At 32.1% G+C, this 23,133-nt stretch overlaps 1 protein-coding gene across 3 annotated transcripts in view; it reads right to left on the bottom strand.

Annotated features, from left to right (window-relative positions):
* Positions 1–22,814, bottom strand: part of LOC127720176 (uncharacterized) — a 54,321-nt gene extending 31,507 nt beyond the window's left edge. For all 3 annotated transcript variants that reach the window (XM_052226643.1, XM_052226644.1, XM_052226641.1), the window contains exons 1-5: positions 22,668–22,814; positions 10,804–10,923; positions 8,652–8,718; positions 3,296–4,457; positions 805–975 (exon numbers count right to left, since the gene is read on the bottom strand). In XM_052226643.1, the coding sequence (XP_052082603.1) occupies positions 805–975; positions 3,296–4,457; positions 8,652–8,717 (1,399 nt within the window). In that variant the 5' untranslated portion in view covers position 8,718; positions 10,804–10,923; positions 22,668–22,814. The remainder of the gene's footprint in view (positions 1–804; positions 976–3,295; positions 4,458–8,651; positions 8,719–10,803; positions 10,924–22,667) is intronic.
* Between the last annotated feature and the right edge of the window lie 319 nt (positions 22,815–23,133).

Genomic DNA, 23,133 nt, shown 5'->3' with positions numbered 1-23,133 from the left:
ATGTTATTACCTTTGTTTTTTTTTTTTTTAGTATCATTAATGTTATTACCTTTGTATGTTTTTTTTGGTACCATTAATGTTATTATCTTTGTTTTTTTGGTACCATTAATATTATAACCTTTGTTTTTTTTTGTGTCATTAATGTTATTTATTACCTTTGTTTTTTTTTTTAGTATCACTAATGTTATTACCTTTGTTTTTTGGTATCATTAATGTTATAACCTTTGTTTTTTTGGTATCATTAATGTTATAACCTTTGTTTTTTTTGGTACCATTAATCATGTAATGTTATTACCTTTGTTTTTTGTGGTACCATTAATGTTATTACCTTTGTTTTTTTTTGGTACCATTAATGTTATTACCTTTGTTCTCTATCTACTATTTTTAATCTGTTTTATTCCATATGCATTTATTTTAACCATGTTACTTTGTTCTGCATAGAATTTTTACAAATAATAACACAAATATGAGAGCGATTATTGTTGATATCAATAGCCTGTCAACACTTGAGTTAGCAAATTCTAACCCCAAACATGGCAGATGTATTTGACTCCAATCTTAATTGACTAGGATAGTCAGTTTTCCTGCCGAAAGTGGGTGGTTCTCTCCAGGTACTAAAGCTTCCTCCATCGACAAAAAATTGGCCACAGCAAAACAGCAAATAGTGCTGAAAGTGGCATTAAACACAAATAAATTATTCAATCAATATTACTGTTGTTATTGATTCCTTCTTTCATTTTCATATCATTTTGATTAAATGCATAGTCATAAAATCCTCAAATGTTTAAGCTAAGAAGTCATTACCTGAAGCAGTTTTGGTAGTTTTTGTCTTCTTGGATTTTGTTGGCTTGCGTACATTATTTCCAAAAGTATCACATCCTGGGCAGCACCTATTAAAACTACATATACCAGCTTTCCATTTAGCTTCCTGTACTTTCTTTTTCTTTGCCTTTTGTATATTTTTGTCAAGTAAACCTGAAAAAATACAAAAATAAAGTAAATCCATTAAACAAAACAACAACTCATTGTACATATAACCTTCAACAGAAACACTAATTAATCAAAGTGCTTGTAAGCACTGTAGGGTAAAGATTGCTTTAATCTATCAGTGGGAAATGCAATAAAATATTGCATTGTATATAGCATCGATTCTAGTTGATTCAACTACAATTCTGGATAAAGGAAGATAACTCCAATTTTTAAAGATGACTTTTAACTATTTAAAGAACAGATATTAGATTTCTGAACCTTGCAAAAGTTTTGTAATTTTCTTGACAAGCATAACATCATTTTGTAACTTGAATATCTAGGCATATATTTTATTGATAAATTTCTGGAATTTTTCATAGATAGGATGTATAGAATGATAAATAATTAATGCCCTATATTTTGTGTATCTCAAAGGTAGTGAGATATCAAGTCAGTACCTTCAGTCAGGGGTACTACTTGTACAGGTAATTTTTATTTACTTGAAGAAGTAAATATTAATATACTTATATAAGTAAATTTGTAGGATACTTATACAAGTGTATTTTATTTCCTTGTATAGGTAAATTATTTTTTGGCCTAGTTATGTCCCTTAGACATTCAGATTTTTTTATTTATACAAGTAAAAAAATCATCCTATCTTCTTTTCTGGAATTCTTAGAACTTCTTTGCTCTAACAGAATTTTGAATTGTCTGTCCTTTGCAGATGTCTTTTCTTATCATTTAAGTGTAATTTCATGGATAATGAAAATCTCATTTGTCTGTTATCTTAAGAACACTGCTCATTTACAAGCCCCCAAGGAGCAATTTTTGAAGGCCTTGCACAAATACTTAAGATCTTTGCACAATCAGTTTCTTTGTTGAATTAATGAGATGAAACATTGAACTCTTATAAAGAATTATGAGCTAACCTGAGAAAAATTGTTAAAGGCATGATTTTACATCTCAAAACTTAAGAATTTTTGTGGGATTGTAAAAAAAATTTACTTGTATTAAGAAAATTAAGGGGAGATTATTCAAACATTATAATTGACTTATATTAGTAAATTTTATTTACTTCTTCAAGTAAATAAAGATTACTTGTACAAGTGGTACCCCTGACTGACCTTAGGGTTTTGAATGCAATCCATGCAATCTTTACCCAAAAATTGCCATCGAAAGGTGATTACTTCTCTAAGGCATGTTGTTGTTGTTTTGGTAAATAAATCTCATCTGATAAAAAAACATGCCTTTAGTAAATGATATTTACATGAAATTAGGACCAGAAAATACTTTTATTACTTTTAATCTTAATAGATCTTGTGTTGCTGATCATTATAGCTCTTTATAGCGTCTGTCTATCTATTATTTGTTTTCAAGATAAGAAGCAGCTATAGGCTCCAAGGAGCCTGAATAACTAATCTGATAAAATAGACTTTATTGAAATTAATTTCATTACTTTTATAATCTTGCAGTCTGCATCGTTTGCCACTAGTCTGATGCCCCAGACTAGTAAATATTGATTCGGACTAGAGAAAATTTACAAAATTTTATATAGTCATATAGGGACAAGTTTTGATATTGAGTTTCCGGACTAGTAGATGAAAAAGTTTTGGACGCAGACTGAATCTTGTATTTCTGTCAGATCAATTTTGTTTTTTACAGTGTCAGTCTACCTTTTATAGTTTTCAAAATAAAAGACCAAAATTGCTTTAATCATCTAAGAGCAATAACTCCTATAAGGCATAAACTTTTCATTTTAGTGGTATTTGCATTTTAGTAGATCTCGTATTACTAATAACTTTCTGTATATCTTCAAGTAACATGAGTAAATAGGTGCAACAATACTAAAATCGTAATATAAGGGCAAAACTTCAAACATTGTCAAAGAATCATATCTTATAATTTTAGTACAAATTATGGAAAGTAGGTTCTAAAATTAAATCCTAAAGTTCTAAAAGTAACTCCTAAAATTCTGAACATATTCACCCTGTTAACATGGTTCATGTGGTTAGGATTTTATCTATCAATTACCGTTTTCAGTATTTTATAACTACTGTCATATTACCAATATGTTCTATTTTAGCAGCCATGTACATGTAATATCGGTTAATGGACCATACTATAATTCTCAAACTATTTTATAGATACCCTTAATATCTATTCTCTTGAACATGTTGAATGGGCTTTTTTTGTTTGGACAGTTTGGAGGAAAAGTTAACAACAGCTAATGGACAAAATGGTCACAAAGGGAAAGCAGAGCATATAATAAAAATGATTACACCCATCAGTACCAAAATTAAAAGAATATTAACACGATTAACATTACTTTGCGTATTTTCTTGTTCCTTCATTGTCTCCATAACAAATGGAAGCATTCCAATATCCCACTCCTGGCAATTTTCCTGACCTTCCTCAACATGATCATGTGCAGGAATAAACGATTGAGTTGATGATCCTGGCATTGACTGGTCAGGAATAGTGTTCACATTGTGTGTTATTCTGAACAATTCTGACTCGGACATAATCTTATTATTCTGAATGTTTACATTGTCAGTATGTGAACCATACAAGTCTATGTCAGACTGAACTGTTTGGTAACTGTCGTATGGAATAGATTCTAATAATTCTGTGGTTCCATCAGGTAATTCAACTTTAACAGTGACCAAATCATTTGAAATGTTGCTCTCTGATCCATTATGGTAATTCTTTTGACTTCTAGTGTCAGTTTGAGCAGTGTTGTAACTGTTATTGTTATATAATGTTATAGGGGAAATAACTCCGCCTAACTCATTGCTCTCCGATACATCATTGGAATCCTGATGGCATTTAGCATCTGTCACATGATCTGTGAAAACAGTGCTATAGCTGTTATATGATGGAAAAGGGGAAACAACTCTGTTTAATTCATTATTCTCTGATGACACCATCTCAGGGCCTATTTCAACATATTGAACGGTTTCAAAACTATTTTCCTCGTTTCTAGTTAATCTTATACCATCAGTTTGAACAGTGTTGTAACTGTTGTCAATATACGATGTTATAGGGGAAACAACTCCTGATAATTCATTGCTCTCAGATGACACCATCTCAGAGCCAATTCCAACATACTGACTTGTTTCAAAACTATTTTCTTCTTCTTCATCTATTCTTATATCATGTTCTGTGTTACAATTTCCTTCTATATCTATTTTTTCAAAACTATTTTCTTCTTCTCCATTTATTTGTATGCATTGTTCTTTGGCCAAATGTTCATCTACATCAATTTCTAACTCTAAATCAATATGTTCATTCTTAAAAATGTCTTGTGTAGTGCCATTATTCAAATCTCCATCAAAGTGATTGCCATCCTCAGGAATAGTAACTGACCAATAAGAATCATGAATTGTTCCAGTTCCTATGACAACACCACTATCAGCTTCTTCAACAGTAAACTCCTCAGGTTTTGTAGAAGCCAATGTTTTCTTTCTCAATGACTTTACATGCTGAAGCTTAAAATACAAAAAATAAATAATAAAATAAACACCAAGCCCATTTCAATTTTTTATAGTTTTTCTTATGTCGTACTGTTACATCACCATGACCACTGTCCCAGGTTAGGGGAGGATTTGGCGCCAGCAAACATGTTTAACACCACCACATTCTGCATGTGCCTGCCCCATTTTCAGGAGTCTGTAATTCAGTGGTTGTTGTTTGCTGTTGTATATCACATGTAATATTTGTTTTTCGTTGATTGTTTTGTACATAAATTAGATCGTTAGTTTTCTCGTTTGAATTGTTTTACTTATTAGTCATTTTCCTGGCCTTTTATAGCATACCATTTGGTATGAGTTAAACTCATTGTTGGATGGTGAATGTGACACATAGGATTTGGCCCAAGCAAACATGTTTAACCCCACCACATTCTGCATGTGCCTGTCCCATTTTCAGGAGTCTGTAATTAAGTGGTTGTAGTTTGCTGCTGTATATCATATTTGATTTTCGTTTATTGTTTTGTACATAAATCAGGCCATTAGTTTTCTCGTTTGAATTGTTTTACATTAGTAATTTTCTGGCCTTTTATAGAATACTAATTGGTATATGAGTTTAACTCATTGTTGAAGGGCGAACGTGGCAAATAAATCTAGTGAGCAAAGTGAAAGATTTGGTTATATTCTAATTGTCTTGTATAAATACTGAAAGACGAATATGGTTCTGTAAATTCCGAAATTATTGCATGCATTTATAGTTGCGATTTTTTAATAAACTGTTATCACAGAGCTATGTCTCGCCTTTTTGTAATTTTGATAATGCAAATGTTGAAATTAAAATAGCAATACTTTAACATGTAAGTTATGCAAATATTCAAAGTCGATGAACCATGACTGAAGGTACATGGCTAAACAATCTCCATGGAATGAGATGTGCCTATGCTAATACAACTGCATACCAAATACCATTGACTTATTATAAGTCGTTCCCTTTAAACAAACCTAAACACAAACATTAACTTGTAAACTATGTAAAAGTTTCAAAGTCAATGAACCATGATCAGGGGTGGGGCTATATAATCTCCATTGAAATGATACTTGCAAATGCCAATGAATTTGCATACCAAATATCATTGACTTAACATTAGCAGTTCATCTTAAACTGATCTTATCACAAACTAATACATGTAAAATAAGCAAAAGTTTCAAAGTAAATAGACCATGACTGAGGGGGCGGGCCAAATATTCTCCATGGAAATGAGATGTGTTAATGCTTATACAACTGAACACCAATTAACATTGGCCTACCACTAATGGTTTCCCTTGAACTGACCTAATCACAAACTAATAAATGTAAACTTAGCAAAATTTTCAAAGTCTGTAGACCATGACTAAGGGGGCGGAGCCAAATAATCTCCATTGAAATGAGATATGCCAATGCTTATACAACTGCATACCAAAATATCATTGACCTACCACTAGTGGTTCCCCATAAATTGACCTAATCACAAACTAATACATGTAAACTATGAAAAGTTTCAAAGTCAATAGACCTTGACTGAGGGGGCGGGGCCAAATAATCTCCATGGTAATGAGATGTGGCAATGCTAATACAACTAAAATTGAGAATGGAAATGGGGAATGGGTCAAAGAGACAACAACTCGACCAAAGAGCAGACAACAGCCGAAGGCAACCAATGTGTCTTCAATGCAGCAAGAAACTCCCGCACCCGGAGGAGTCCGTCAGCTGGCCCCTAAACAAATATGTATACTAGTTCAGTGATAATGGACGTCATACTAAACTCCAAATTATACACAAGAAACTAAAATTAAAAATGATACAAGACTAACAAAGGCCAGAGGCTCCTGACTTGGGACAGGCGCAAAAATGCGGCGGGTTAAACATGTTTTTTGATATCTCAACCCTCCCCCTATACCTCTAGCCAATGTAGAAAAATCAAACGTACAACAGTACGCACAGTAAAACTCAGTTCATGAGAAGTCCGAGTCCGATGTCAGAATAGGAAACAAAAGAAAATAAACAAAATGACAATAATACATAAATAACAACAGACTACTAGCAGTTACTGACATGCCAGCTTCAGACCTTAATTAAACTGATTGAAAGATTATGTCTTCATCAATATCAGGCACAATCCCTCCTGTTAGGGGTTTAGTATTATACCTTCATAAAATATATGAGAAGAACATAACCCGTGGCATACCAAATATCATTGACCTACCACTAGTGGTTCACCATGAACTAGAACTAATCACAAACTAATACATTGTTGATACTGCCGCCAGAAACAGCATACCTATGTCTCGCTTTTTGACTCCGTCAAGGCGAGACAAAAATGGATAAAAATGTGAGGTTAATTATTGTGATTGTAGAAAAATATGAATCAACCGTCGTACACAAGCATCGCACAAGTTGGCACTCCAAGGCGGGTGGAGAGCAGGAAGGTGAACTGTGGTTTATTTTTATCAATAGTACTGCTTAAGTCGAAGCTAGGGGCCGTCTTGACCATGTTGTATGAATGATTCTTTCATTGTTGAAGACCCTACATCAACTGTCAAGATGAAGAACAGGAATAAAAGCCTTCTTCATTGATAATTTTCTATGTTTTCTATGTATTGTGTGTGATTTTGTCCCATGTACATTTACTCCATATCCTTTTGTTTTCTATCTATTCAATTATATGTATCGACTTCAGAATGTTAGTTTATATTATTGCGATACCCACTCAGTCACATAATCATGATAATTTGCATTTAACAATAAAAACCTCACAAAAGTTTCAAAATTTACAGTACATTAAACTTTGGATGTCATTTGGTTTTGCATAATCTTGTATAGGGGTTGTTTTATCTCTGACACTCTGTGCTTCAAAAAGTTGTAGCTGGCAAAAGCCATTTTAATGCATTTAAGAGTATTGGTTTTCATCGTCATATTTTGTTCATAACCCAAAATTTAGCTATTTTTATATTGGTCTGTGGATTAATAATTTTTATTGGATATCAATTTTCCTGGATTATGTAGGTTAAGGTAAACAAGGATTTAAGGATGTTCCCTCCTCTTGTTTTTGAATTTTTGCCAGATATTCGGAATCCTCTGGTTTTATCCATGTAGTGCCATTAAAAAATTTCGCCCAATAACCATGATAACCCCTACTTTTCTTTTTATAATTTGATTAAATATAGTTTAAAATGCCATATTTGAAAATCCTATAAAATCCTTATTTATTCATAGTTTTTGAAAGAAAAAAGGTGTCAATGTTAAAGGTATGAAAAGTCTAGAGAGAATCATTTCCTGCCAAATTTTCAGTGGCTTATATCTCAAAAACAAGCACACGGACCCGAAATTTTTTTCTGCTTTTAAAGTTCCTCTATTTATATACTATCAATTTATAACAGTCTTTTAAAAAGCTTGTTATTTTGAAGGAGAGTAGCGAACATCTTTAAATTGTTCAACAAAGTGCATAATTTCTATAAGCATGTGTATATGCAGAAAAAAACAATGGAGTCAAATTTTTGGTAAATGTCTTTTCATTTATTCCATAAAAATTTGGTACATGCACCCTACAAAATAATGTGATTGTACATGTTCTACACATAAAACTTAAAATTGCCTTAAACAATCTGATATACAAAATATATATATACTTGTTGGAGTCGGTGGGATCAAAAATAAATTCCTAGTCTATTATATTAAATGTTACAAAGTTAATGTACATATATTCAAAGCAAAATATATGAAGGATCAGAGACTCTTGTCCATGTTATTATCTCATTATGGAAACATGGTTAAAGAATTTGAAGAAAACCATTTAAGAGTGTCATTGAAATTTCACAAAAAATGTTCATTCCTTGAGACTTTTTTTGTCTAAAATGCTAAGTTTTCCTCCTTTGAATATTTTGTCACTCCATTGATAAGAACATGGGGTTGTCAACTGAAATAAAAGTTTTTGACCTTGACCTTTCACCTAGGAAGTTGTACATACATTATGACACACCCTCTGGTGTTGGTTAATACACATGTCAAGTATAAAGTATGAAATTATAACGGTTCTCTAGATATAGAGCAGACACAATTTGTTACGGACGGACGGACGGACGGACGGACAGACTGATCACTATAGGGGGACCCGCTATTCGGCGGGGCCCTAATAAAAATGCCTGTATGGTAAATATCTAATTTAAGTGAGAATTTACCTGCTTTATTGCCCTTCGTTTTCTGTGATAAGGAAGAGTCCAGCAATTTCTTTTCAATTTTGGCATCCTAAAAATAACAAAAACAAAAGTTTTATATAAACAAAATCACATTCATTGGATTGTTGATCGATTGATTATTGTTTGCTTAATGTCCAGTGGCAAATATTCCAAGCATATTCAGGACAATATATATAACAAGTTGACAATCAATACAAAAGATAGGTCCTGCAAGAAAGTAAATCTACTGGCCAGGGATGATTGACTGGAATTTAAAAAATGCCACTAAAAAATAGACTATATTATAGGACAAAAAATTTAGCATTGCAACAGACCACCTGTGGTAAGGGTTTTTTAAAATGCAGAGTGTTGCATTCTTAGAAAAAGTACAGTGACAATCACAACCCTATTCTGATAATATGTAGCTGTATATTTATCTATCCTGCTAAGTCACAAGATGTAGCTGTATATTTATCCATCCTGGTAAGTCACAAGATGTAGCTGTATATTTATCCATCCTGCTTAGTCACAAGATGTAGCTGTATATTTATCCATCCTGCAAAGTCACAAGATGTAGCTGTATATTTATCCATCCTGCTAAGTCACAAGATGTAGCTGTATATTTATCCATCCTGCTAAGTCAAACAGAAGCCCCACTTCGGCAAGAGTTTGAAGGTTGGTTGGAAGAAGACCAAGGGATGACCATATTACTATACCCCAGTCAACCCTTGGAGAAACAGATTAATGTCAGCTATGTACAGCTTGTTTCTGAATCCTACTATTATACTTAATTCTGTATGATGAAATAATTGTAATGATGACGCATAAATATGTATAAACTTATATTAATTTAAATTATTATTTGTTTATAATCTTTATGTTTAGTGATTATGGTGATGGTGGTTTGAAATTAAATTAGAACAGTTTGTGTTATTCTAACTTATTTCTTGAAGTATATATCATTAATTAATCATTTGAGCAAAGTTTGAAACCAATCATGATTATACAACATGTACAAAGAGATTTATATTTTTTCATTTGATTTTTTTTTATCAAAGTTTCTATTTTTAGAAATGATGACGGCCATCTTGGTTGGTCGATGGGATCATCAGACATATTTCTCCAAATAGCCTCAGTCAAATCAAGATTTATTTTTTTCAGCTGTATCTCCACATTATCGTAACATTGGAGTGTCTGTAAGTTGGCAAGCTCATCAGTTACAATGTACATCATGCACATGTAAAGGTCTCTTTCTGAACATTTTTTTTGCCCTTTAGTAGATATTCAAATTCCTGTGCAAACTGTAAATATAAAATATTTCCTACTATAGTGTTATTAACTGACTGTTTCTGTATTGGCCCTGTTATAGATTCAAGGTTAGCTGTATTGGACTAAGAGACTTGAAGAGTCGAGGGCAAATACAGCTGATCAGGAATCTATATAAGGGCAAATACAGATAAAGCCAGTTCATAACACTTTTATTAAATGATTTTAATTTTTCAATTAAACTAGGCAACTTACCATGAAGAAGATAAAGAAATTCATATCTGAACTTGTCTTTCGGCATTCACATTCAACAGTGTCATGATTGTCAGATGCAATTCTGATTTCTCTTCCAAGTAATTAATCTTATGCTATTACAATTCAGTTTATCTATCAAATATGAAGTAGACGGGAAGAATAAATCAGATAGTTTAACTACTCTTACTCTTGAATCGTCTGCGCTTTGATGATTGATCAACGGAAATGAAACAGTGATAATACCTGAAAGTCGTACTTTAAAAGGATGTGAAATATTTCCATTGCAAGACTTTACAACAAACTGAACATCATTTAAACTTTTTTTTATGATATAAAGTTAAATAATATATGATACAAATGTATTTTATGCATAACGATACATCAAAAGTTTAGTAAACTTAGGCGCAAGAAAGTGAATGGACTGGAAGTGAATGTCTGGTATTAACCCATGCTCCTATACAGAAAAAGGCGTATGGCCCTGTCGGAAAAGCAATATCAACTCTTGATTTATATCGACAGGGCAACGTCATCAGTATTGCAAATGCTGATTTATCCGTATTAGGGCTGATTTGCTCATATCATTTAATAATTAAAGTTTATAGTATTTTCTAGTTTTAGAATCAGTACTATTTACCTGACTAATATCCTTAGAAATGATTTTCTGTCTTCAACATGTTCAAGGACATGAGATCATGATGATAAAGATGTACCAATAAAAACTAAAGATAATGAAGATATCTTGGAATGATGAAACCTGAAAATAAAAAAAATAAAACATATTACAGCTTTCAAACTAAAATTTTGTTCACATCATTAAACATGTCAAATGCATGGATCAAGGGACAACAAAGTCTCTTATCTTTCTGTTCATACATGTACATTTTGTAGAAGCTTAACAATTTATCAACTGACATTTATGGTGTTAGTCTTACTGGTAATTTTATAAAGAATAATGAGGCCACTGTTAGGCAGTGGAGCTTGTGGTTAAGCCTTTAGTGAAGACTGTCACTGTTTTTAAACATATTCAACAGATAGAGTTGAAATCATCCCTTAGAAAATTTAACGGACACCATCACAAGTTGATTGACCACTATGGAATATCTGTTTCACAGATGACGACAGATATGTTCCTTCTGTTCTTACCACAATCCTGTCCAATTTTCCTTGATTAAGACTCATCATTGGTGTGTACTTTATTACATGAACAACAGGAAGGGCACCAAATGTGGAGCAGGATCTGCTTACACTTCTGGCACACCTGATGTAACTACCCATTTTTGGTGGGTTTCATGTTTCTCAGTCTTTAGATTCTTATGTTGTGTTTTGCATTTTGTTTTGTGAACTGTTGTTTTTTTTCCTTGTTTTTTGTTTTTTATTTTTTGCCATGGCATTATCAGTTTGTTTTTTCGACTTATGAGTTTTAATATTCCTTTTGACATGTTTGAATATCTCGTCTCTCTCTTGTACAATTTAATACATGTAGTATTGTAGACTGCAATAATGTCATCTATAACATTGACTTGAATGGCCTCTGGTAAGAAATGGTTTAAAATTTAAATCACATTGCCATTTTTAACATCTTCTACTTAAAAATTACTTATAACCGGTCCGTTTAGTCGGTTCAGGTAACATGGATTAATATGATTAATCTTGTAACTTTAAATGTGCAGACACTCCACAATAAAATGCTCCGCAGGGCACAGCTTGATACGACCGCAGAGGTCGAACCCTGAACAGTTGGGGCAAGTATGGACACAACATTCAAACTTGATACAGCTCTGAATTTGGATTGTGATTAAATATTTGACACAGCATAGGTTTCTGACACAGAATGAATGTGGTCTAAGAACTTAAAAATTTTAAATTGGACATTCACCTATTATGGTCCAATATCCAAAATCTAAATACATGGTTAGATTCAGCAGATCAAAGAACCCCAAGAATTCAATTTTTGATGAAATCAAACAAAGTTTAATTTTGGACCCTTTTGACCTCAATGTGGACAAAGTTGATAACGGCGCCCAAAAATCAAAAATCTAAATACATGGTTAGATTCAGCATATCAAAGAACCCCATATATTCAATTTTTGTTGAAATCAAACAAAGTTTAATTTTGGACCCCGATTTGTACCAACCTGAAAACTGGACCCATAATCAAAAATCTAAATACATGTTTAGATTCAGCATATCAAAGAACCCTAAAAATTCAATTTTTGTTAAAATCAAACTAAGTTTAATTTTGGACCCTTTGGACCTTAATGTAGACCAATTTGAAAACGGAACCAAAAATTAAGAATCTAAATACACGGTTAGATTCGGCATATCAAAGAACCCCAATAACTCAATTTTTGATGAAATCAAACAAAGTTAAATTTTGGACCCTTTGGACCTCAATGTGGACCAATTTAAAAACGGGGCCCAAAATCCAAAAACTTAATACACGGTTAGATTCAGCATATTAAAGAACCCCAAGAATTCAAGATTAAAACCCCATTGAAATTGATCATGAACTAAGCAATTTATACGAAGTATCTTCTTTTGCACAATACCGTGCAATTGAATATTTCTTGCTATTGCGCAATACTGTACAATTGACAATTTCTTGCTATTGCGCAATATTGTGCTATTGGATATTTCTTGCTATTGCGCAATACTGTGCAATTGAAGATTTCTTGCTATTGCGCAATACTGTGCAATTAAAAATTTCTTGCTATTGTGCAATACTGTGCAATTGAAAATTTCTTGCTATTGCACAATACTTATTATATAATAATTTACACATCCTGTTTGGTGTGTATCTCCTACCATATCATTATTATTTGCTTTTAAATATAAATCAGAAATAACCAACTTAAAATGGAAAATTTTAAAAGAAAAAAAAAGGAAAAAAAGAAAAAAAAAAGAAAAAAAAAAAATCCCCCCCCAAAATTTTTTGAACCCCCTTATGATTCATCACCCCCAAACTCAATCCCAGCCTTCCCTTTGTAGTATGGTACCTTGCAGTACAATTTCAGAGAGATCCATACACTTGAACACAAGTTATTGTCTGGAAACTAGAAAAATGCTTATTTTTGGCCCCTTTTTGGCCCCGAATTCCTAAACGTTTCTGGCAATTACCCCCAAACTCAATTCCAGCTTTTCCTTTGTGATATGGAACCTTGTAGTACAATTTCAGAAATATCCAAACACTTACACACAAGTTATTGTCATGAAACTAGAAAAATGCTTGTTTTTTGCCCCTTTTTTGGCCCCTAATTCCTAAAATTTTGAAGCAATTACCCCCAAAATCAATTACAGCCTTCCCTTTGTGATATGGAACCTTGTGGTACAATGTCAGAGAGATCCATACACTTACACACAAGTTATTGTCTGGAAGTTACAAAAATGCTTATTTTTGGCCCCTTTTTGGCCCTTAATTCCTTAACTGTTGGTACCATAACCCCCAAAATCAATCCCAACCTTCCTTTCGTGGTATTGAACCTTATGGTAAAATTTCATGGAGATCCATTCACTTAAACTAAAGTTAGAGTGCGAAAACCAATGTGTCTTCGGACGACGACGACGACGCCAACGTCATACCAATATACAACAAAAAAAATTTTTTAATTTTTGCGGTCGTATAAAAACCTACTGTACACATATTCAATATACTGCATTTGGATTTACTGTGGACTGAAATCCATCCCCAATTATATACATAACTACATGTTAATGTTGCTTTTGACTTTAGAATAATTATTTTTATGTGTAACAAATCAAAAACTTACAGTCTAGTTTATAAAAATACAATTTACATGATACACAAAAAACAAATATGACAAAAATGAACCAATGATAACATTACATGTATGTAAATAGATATAAGAAGATGTGGTATGAGTGCCAAGTACATTTGATTAAATACAAAATGATGACTTGAATTTGGAAGTGACAAAACTTCTATCAATTAAACATCAAGCCCAATGATATTATATATGAGACATTATGGGACTCTCAACACCCAATATGTGCAATATATATATTCAGAATTTTTAAAGTCTCAGTAAACTTTCCACGTACAAGATTTCTTATCCTACCAAAAATAATATCCTAGATAATCCTCACTAATTTGTCAATTTTTTTTTACATACATGTGACGTACATTAACTTTATTTTTTGTAAGCAAAAGTTAATCAACCAAAGGTTTTTAATCTTCTAGTATAAATAAATAGTTATGTGGTTATATGATGATTAATATTGTCAATGAGACAGTCATCATGATTGCATTTTTTGTTTATGCTATAAGCACAAAAATTAATTATTATATGGCAACTATATGATTAATTTTAGGAATAACAGTAATAACTAGTCCTGTAGTTCACTGTTGGAGTTCATGTCGTCAATAGAGAATTTGATGGTAGCAGAAACAGTAAAACTGAGATTTTTCCAGGGGTTTGAATACCCCCTTTATTTTGACGATCAATGCTTTTGAATGGGGACATATGGTTGGAACCCCTCTTTTAAAAAAGGCTGGATCCGCCCCTAGCCACATCAAAATTGACAGCAATAACTCTTCACCTCTTGGGTTCAAATCTGGATAAAATCACATTAAAAAGATATTTTTTAAGTAATAACATGTCAACTGTGGATTAAATGGCAACTTTTAACCTATGAAAAAGGCACTGGCTACGATTATGTTGAAATTTAACAATAACAAAAAAGGTATTGTTACATTGGACACTGAAGTTGCTGGAATGCTAGGTTCGGTTGGGTTTGGAACTGATTAATTACGAACGTAATAATAATAGCTGTGTCTACAGTTATGTTGTGTTATTGTAACCTTCGGTTAATGCACAGTTTCAATTTATGCTGGGACTAGTAATATGTATTAAAATACAACTTGAAAACTTTTATTTGTAAACACTGTAATTGTACAATATATTGCATACATTTTATTAATTTAATTTACAATGGCAGCTTCTACATATATAGCACATTTGCATGTTTTGTAGTATGTGCTAGGAGGAGGGTTGGAACCTTCAAAATAGTTAAACCCTGCAACATTCTGTATTTGCCTGTCTCAAGTCATGAGCCTGTAATAGACTTTTTTCATATTACCAACTTTTGACTCCGGATTATATAATTTTTTCAACAGGTTACTTTTTCTGTGGTTATAGACATCCTGGTTCTCCGCCAAGTAAGAGCAACCAAAATAAGTAAAATCAGACATTATAACGGTGTAATTTGAGGGGAAAGTTTACTGTTTCCTGATGATTTTAATTTGTCGTGTACAGAAAGTGTAAAGCAGTTTACTTTCCCCAAAAATTGTACCGATTGAAAGCTTGGTTTTTCTTCTTTACCTTGCTCTTACCTGACTTGGTACCAGGATGTCATACCACAGAAAAGGTAACCTGTCGAAAAATTATATAATCCAGAGTCAAAAGTCGGTAATATGAAAATAGTCTATTCAGTGGTTGTTGTTTGTTGCTGTGTGTCATATAAATTTGTTTTTTGTTCATTATTTTGTACATAAATTAGGCAGTTAGTTTTTATCTTTTGAATTGTTTTACATTTGTCACTTCAGGGCTTTTTAAAGCACACTTTGTGGTATGGGCTTTGCTCATCATTGAAGGCCGTACAGTGATCTATAGTTGTTAATTTCTGTGTCATTTGGTCTCTAGTGGAGAGTTGTCTCATAGGCAATCATACCACATCTTCTTATAATTTTGATATTTTGGGGCATGTTTTAGTCCCGACATATATTTGGTGAAACCCCTTGGCAGCCATCACAAACGAGTGATGCAGCAATGTGCCCATCAGTTTTGAAGAATAAACAGTGCTACTCTGCAATATCCCTTTTAGAAGTTACAGGAACTTTCAATGTCTGCCATCATCATGATCATGCATATTGGTATGCTTCACATGCTTCAGGTGGAAAATAATTTTTTTCTTTAAGTGTTTATATTTTCATCTAAAATTTTTGTTAGAAACATGAGGTTGTTTTATGTTGTCTTTTAATATCACTTCATTTCTATTCATTTTACTAATGTTATGTTATTACATGTTTTATCAATATCAAGTATATCAAAGAATCAAGCAACAAAACTATAGTAGGTTAAAAGTTTAATCAATCTAACATAACATGATAACAATAATGCAATGTAACCCGAGAAACAAATGATATTGTACTGTTCGTAATTAATCGGCACCTTACCAAACAAATCATTCCTGCAATTAGTGTCCATCATAACAATAACTTTTTTATTATTTTTACATTTCAATGTCATGAATGTGGTCATAGCCAGTGCAATTGTAACATAATTCATTATTGCATTAGAACAATCATTTTCATTCAGAAATTAATAAATAAAAACAAAGACATATATACGTATGTATATATGTCTCTGTAGACTCTGATAAAAACACGAAAGTCAGGAAGTAAAATATTTAAATAATGCAAATGCACTGCACTTCAAAAATATTAATATTAAATTTTATCTCTTCTTGCAAAATGTCTATGGATATGGTTTTTTGCTCCATACATGCCATAGGTGACCAGTAGAAACCGTATTTTACTCGGAGATTACTTTTTCATCAAATATAAACATGCTGTTACCGTCTAACCTTGTTTTTTTTCTTACTGACATCCACATTGAAGTAAAGTGATAGGTTTGTTTTGTATATTAAGCAACCAATGAGCTGTTGTACGAGTAAACCAATGTTAATTAGGGACGATTGCATCGACAACGATCGACGTGTTCGGGGTAACACGAATCACCAAATAACACCGTTATTAGCCAAATAACACTTGTAATCACCGAATAACACTTGAAATTTTAATATTAGCACATATTGGTGACATTTAAACATTGATAATTAAATAATATTGTATTATAAGTGTATTTTATAACTTAAAAATTATTTATAGAAAGCAGGTAAGTTCATAAAGATCGCATTAAATATTAGTGTGTACATCCAACATGGCGACCAAGGAAAACACAATGGGAAGAATAAAAGAATGATTGCATACAATCCCTCAACGTGTTCATTTTAGACCACCAAAGTGGAGCCCTCACGCCACGTCAAGGCAATGAACAATGTGAGGGTGGGCGCCTCCCCTTTTAAAAAAATATGGAATATTTAACTGTTTACAATAATAATTTTTGTGTTTATAGTTATTAAAAAAATAATATTTTATTTTTTAATTTAAAAATGGAGAGTAACCAAGCCCTTTTAAAACTAATAAGATATCCTGCACAAGGCACGGGCTTATCTGTTATAGTCCGCGAAAACAATTTATTTAGAAATTATTGTAAAAAATTAAAACTACTAAGATATCCTGCACAAGGCACGGGCTTATCTATCGTAGTCCGCGATAACAATTTATTTAGAAGTTGTACCTGAAAACATGCGCAACAATACTATACATGCATTATTTATCCAGTCTATAAAACAGCAATGGGGAACAGTAAAAAAAAATGCATTAAACACAATACAAATTAACTGCATACACAATACAATATACTTACTTAAACATTAGGAGAAAGCAATTAAAATAGATTATTAACATACATTGGTTGGAACGTATACATGTACCTACCAGTAAAAAAAATATACACAAAAAAAAAAACAGCATGAACAATATAGAAATGTATACACAATACAAACAAAAAGCATGAACAATTTGAAAAAATATACACAATACAAATAAACAGCATGAACAATACATAATCATTATACAATATACTTACCAATGAAACAGAAGAAGAAAGCAGTTAAAAGTAAGTTATAAACATACAATGGTTAAAAAGTTCAACACCATTCAAATAAACAGTTTCAACAATACAATATACTTACCAATAAAACAGAAGAAGTAAGCAACACAGTAAGTGCAATAAAAATATAAACAATTAAATAACACAATAAACTTTTTTAAAACAAGTCATAATTTACCCACTGCTGTAATAATAATGTAATGCATGTATAGTATTAAATGCACAATCAGTTCAGTCCTTCTTCTTTTTGAAGGTTGTTGTTCTCTCGTTTATCTTTCTTTTACGTTGTCCGATTTTCTTGCCCAATGCTCTCGGCTTTATGACATTCATCCTGCCATCTGTGGATGTAATTACGCGCTTATCGGGAGGAATGTAGCTCTTGAATCTCTTGGTCAATCTTTCTCTTTCTTGTACGGTTTTATTTACCCATGAAGTTGCTGTTATTTCGAAATGTTTATGCGAATCAGCCACACGGTACTGGCCCCTGGACACCAAAGCACGCTGCAAGTCCTTGAATTGTGTTTCCACGATTTCCTCAATAATCACTATCAAGTCCAGTAACGGTTTTGATTGCCAGTTTATGGCTGATTTCAGTACATGGTTAAGTGATTCGCTGTTGTTGTTGGTCCAGCCTTTGTCAAAGTAACCTGGTGGTGTCGTTCCCTCCCATAATTCACGAATTGTACGTGCTACACGAGTAGCGAAATATCGGTGGAATGAAGCTGACAGTTCCTTTGTCCGGTCCTCGATCTGTTCACACTTCACATCAAAACAAATGTCGTCATCGGAATGTACTAGTCCTTGGTCACCGAAGATGCTGTCTAGTACGGACTCTCTATCTTTTTTGTCGATTCCATCGTCTATCATTCTCTGTTTAATATTACCCTTTAAATGTCTAATACACAGGATGTTCCGGTTAACGCGCGCGAAACTGCCCTATAAAAACAATTACCATCACCGGGTATCTTGGCGGGATACAACTCTTCTAAAACAACTGGATGGTACCTACGGAGAATGCCAGTTGCAACTTCATCTCTTACGCTTGGGACTGAGCCAGGATTAATGGGATCGGGCATGACCTGACCGTATGTTTGTAGAAGTAGGCTCTCTGATTTTATAATAGGTTTCACTTCTCTGGGCTTACTACCTATTACACCACTCAATCTACAATAGAGATTGCATTGTTGATGAGTTAAGATTTTTTTTAATGTTCGTTTTAAATAGAAAATATGTGGTATAATTAGTGCTTTTTAGTAAGATATTTCTATATAAATTTCTGATGTATAGAAAGTAACGCAATATAAGGAAATGGGTAGTTTTTATATTTTAATCACATTATACTAAACATATTTCAGAACAAGAACAATAAAAATACAAAATCAGTTACAATATTACAAAGCGGTAACACCTAGCCGTAAGGCGGCAAGAAGGAGTCCAAACACGTTTTTTCCTTTTCCTTTTCGGCCTGTTCCCCAAAATTCGTCAGGAACATTGTGATCAGCCACTTGTTGATGTTAATTTGTCTCTAAAATCTTTGCATTGAATGAATTTCAGTTTTAATATTTCGGCCATTACAAGGGGCTTCTGGTCTTCCCATGATTTATTTGTCTTCAATCTCTTTGACATAATTTTGGCTGCTTTGGCATCTGATACTTGTTTTATTTTGTGCAACAATTCATAATCTTGGTGGTGGTCGCACTTAATACACTGATATAAGTGTTCTGCGGAGGGATAAGTGTAATCTTCATAACTTATTTGGTTAAGATAGAAATTTGACAGTACGTCATGTTCGCCTTTCACATAAGTAATCATTTTAATATTTAAGAGCACAATAAGTAAAATTATTTAGGTTTTCAACTTATATATTTTCATGCAGCTTGGTGTTTGAACAAAGTTCGCTTATTAGTTTTAAAATTAATTTTAAAACTATTCAATTAAAGACTTATAGCTTGGTATTTGAACAACAAACGTTCATAGGTTAATTTTATCTCATTTTATGATTTTGAAAACAATTCAGATAATTAAATACTATCAATGGTAATCAAATTGTGAATTGTAGATAATTAAAAAAATATAAAATTGTGAACTGTAGTCAAAGCCCAATTTCTTGTATAAATAGTGAATTAGCATATCATTTGACAGTTGTATAGACCTATCTTATCCGAACGCACCTATACTTCATATTTGCAAGATAATATTTTTTAACTCTGTTCTTCATATTTTACCGTAAATATGCTGAACATTTTGGTACTCGGGCATAGCTATGTTGAGAATTTGAGACGTTTGTGTGAGAATAGGTGGAAACCCCATACCTGGGAGAACCCGTCTAATGCTCATGGGAAGGTCTCTGTTCAAATGCATGGTTATCCTGGTGCCACTTTCAAGAGATTGACTGAAGCAATTGAGGCTGGCTTGTTTGTGCATTATAATCCACAAGTGGTTATTTGCCAAATAGGTAGCAATGATTGTGACAGATATTCTTTTGATGAGGCTGCCTTCAAAACAGACATGAATACTTTCATTTATACTTGTCTTTCGAGAGGAGTATCAGTAGTATTCATGTCTGTTATGAAGCGGTCTGGGCCTTGGTATTGCACTCCCGATGAGCATACAGTTCGCCGAGAGATAGTGAACAAAATGATGAAAAGCATTGCTCTTGAAAATCATTTTGTACATTATTTCAAGCCAACTAATGTTTATCGGACGGAATACGAAGCTCGCGACGGGATACATTTCACTGAAGAAGGCTACCGTGCCTTCTTAGTAGCTTTGAGGAAGTCGGTCAGTTGGTTTATTAACAAAGTTAGCAAATGAACTGAAATATTTTCTCATTGACTCCACGTGAAATGTATTTTGTTCAAGAAGAAGAAAAATTTTTTAACATCGAATGTCTTTTGAATTTTGCAAAAAAAAAGTATTTTATTAAACAGAAAAAAACTCATATCAAATAAGTTTAAATAATTTTTTTTTATTTTTATTTTCTGAAGAAAATTTTTAACATCGAATGTCTTTTGAATTTTGCAAAAAAAAAGTATTTTATTAAACATATCAAATAAGTTTAAATAATTTTTGTTTTTTATTTTTGTTTTCTGAAGAAAAATTTTATTATTTTAAATAATCCAAAATTCTTTGTGAAACAATAAAGCTTATTATACTTTTACAGAAGATATAGTTAGGAAGTACATATATTGTATATAGTTGTAAATATTTATTTGTGTTCTTTTTTCTTAATTATTATTATTGGTTTTGGTAATGCAGCCTTGGTATACCAAGACAGTCACAAGCCTGTTTAATGCAGAGTGTCCATACCGTAATATAATTTCATTATCATTTAATGATTAATTATGTAATGGGCACGTGTCAGTAAACAACAATCTAATTAACAATATGATAGAAGTGTAAGGTAATAAATATTTTGATAATTGGGAACTTGGCATTATCACAATTAAATTATCTAATTGGCAAAAAATATTTCATTATTAAACTTTATTTAATGTATTAAAATGGATGAACATAGCAATAAAAAAATAATTAAACGTCAATACTAAGAATATTATTTTTTTTTCCTTTACTTTTATTTCAGAATTTTTAGTAAATTAAGTAAATTGAATAAACAAATGGATATTGCCAAAGAAAATGAAATAAGAAACAAGTTAAATATAATCGAATTAGTGAAATTAATGTCTTCATTAAAATTAAATATGTACAATTTCACATTTGTTCTTTATATATTTCATATACATTCTAATAAATATTATGTTGAAAATATACTTTATAAAATTACTTACCTTTCTAGGGACTTGGCCATGTCGTACTTGTTGTCTGTAAAGCAGCAGTCCTTACATAGGAACTTTAGAGACACATCTGACCAGGCCGATAACATTGAATCATTCATTGGGACACAAGCACTGTGAACCCAACGATCACAACTACTGCACTGAATTGTGCAATCAACACATTCTTCATCACATTGAACACAAGGATATAAAGCCATTTTAAAAATGGAAGACAGCACATATGTCTTCACATGTTTTTATACCAAATTTTAGTTACTTGTAAAAACATTAATATTTGCCAATGAAAACCTGTAATTTCTTTTTGAGAAAATACACACATACGAATCATCCATTCAGCTGCTTTGTTTTTATTATAAAACAATCAAGTATAATTAATTTTTTGATTAAATTTAAATTAAATATGTGAAAATTCTTAATTACGTTTCATTCAATATTGAGTAAATCGTTAAGAAAACTAATTGGTGATTGGAGTAATTGCATGGCTTTGATGTACTTGTTAACTTTTCGAAACCTTACAGAAAAACAATTATTGGACAATACTCTGTATATACAGTACATTATTTAATATTTTATTTTCATAGTTCTTCCCTTTGTATGCATATGCAATCATTCTTTTATTCTTCCCATTGTGTTTCCTTGGTCGCCATGTTGGATGTACACACTAATATTTAATGCGATCTTTATGAACTTACCTGCTTTCTATAAATAATTTTTAAGTTATAAAATACACTTATAATACAATATTATTTAATAATCAATGATTAAATGTCACCAATATGTGCTAATATTAAAATTTCAAGAGTTATTCAGTGTTTACAAGTGTTATTTGGCTAATAACGGTGTTATTCGGTGATTCGAGGTACCGACGTGTTCGTGGTCAGGCGTGTACTAGCGGCCATCTTGAATAATCAGAAATTACACATTCTTCGCTTTAAAAATAACCTTACCGTGTAGTAAAACAATTGATTCATAAAATGTATTGGTATATATAAATCATATCTATTCTTTGTAGATGAAGATTTAATCTGAAGTCTGTTTAAACAGTTTGAAAAATAAACTTAACAAACATGATGATGGTACGTTTCCATCGGGGGAAAGTAACGTACATTAATGTTTTAATTCTCCGCTAATCTTTCTCCTATAAAAATTGGAGAACCTCATCATACGAAATTACCGACCGTGCAAGATCCGCATTTAAAACCACCCTCGTCGTATACGAAATTCGTATATATTTTCAATATAATACTTCCATTGGTCACATTAACAGGAGTATTTTAAGAATTAAGTGAAATATAAAGTTGTTTTCATCAAAGGAGTAAATCCAGAACGGAGACTTTTAAAATTTCGAAAATAAATTCATTAACTATTGACGTCGCACGACTTTTTTGACTCTAGGACGTTTTTCACCCATTT

This window comes from Mytilus californianus, unplaced genomic scaffold (genome assembly GCF_021869535.1).
Source record: "Mytilus californianus isolate M0D057914Y unplaced genomic scaffold, xbMytCali1.0.p SCAF_11, whole genome shotgun sequence".
NCBI lineage: Eukaryota > Metazoa > Mollusca > Bivalvia > Mytilida > Mytilidae > Mytilus > Mytilus californianus.
Note: the sequence above shows the minus strand (reverse complement) of the source record. Positions and strands in the feature narration are given on the sequence as shown.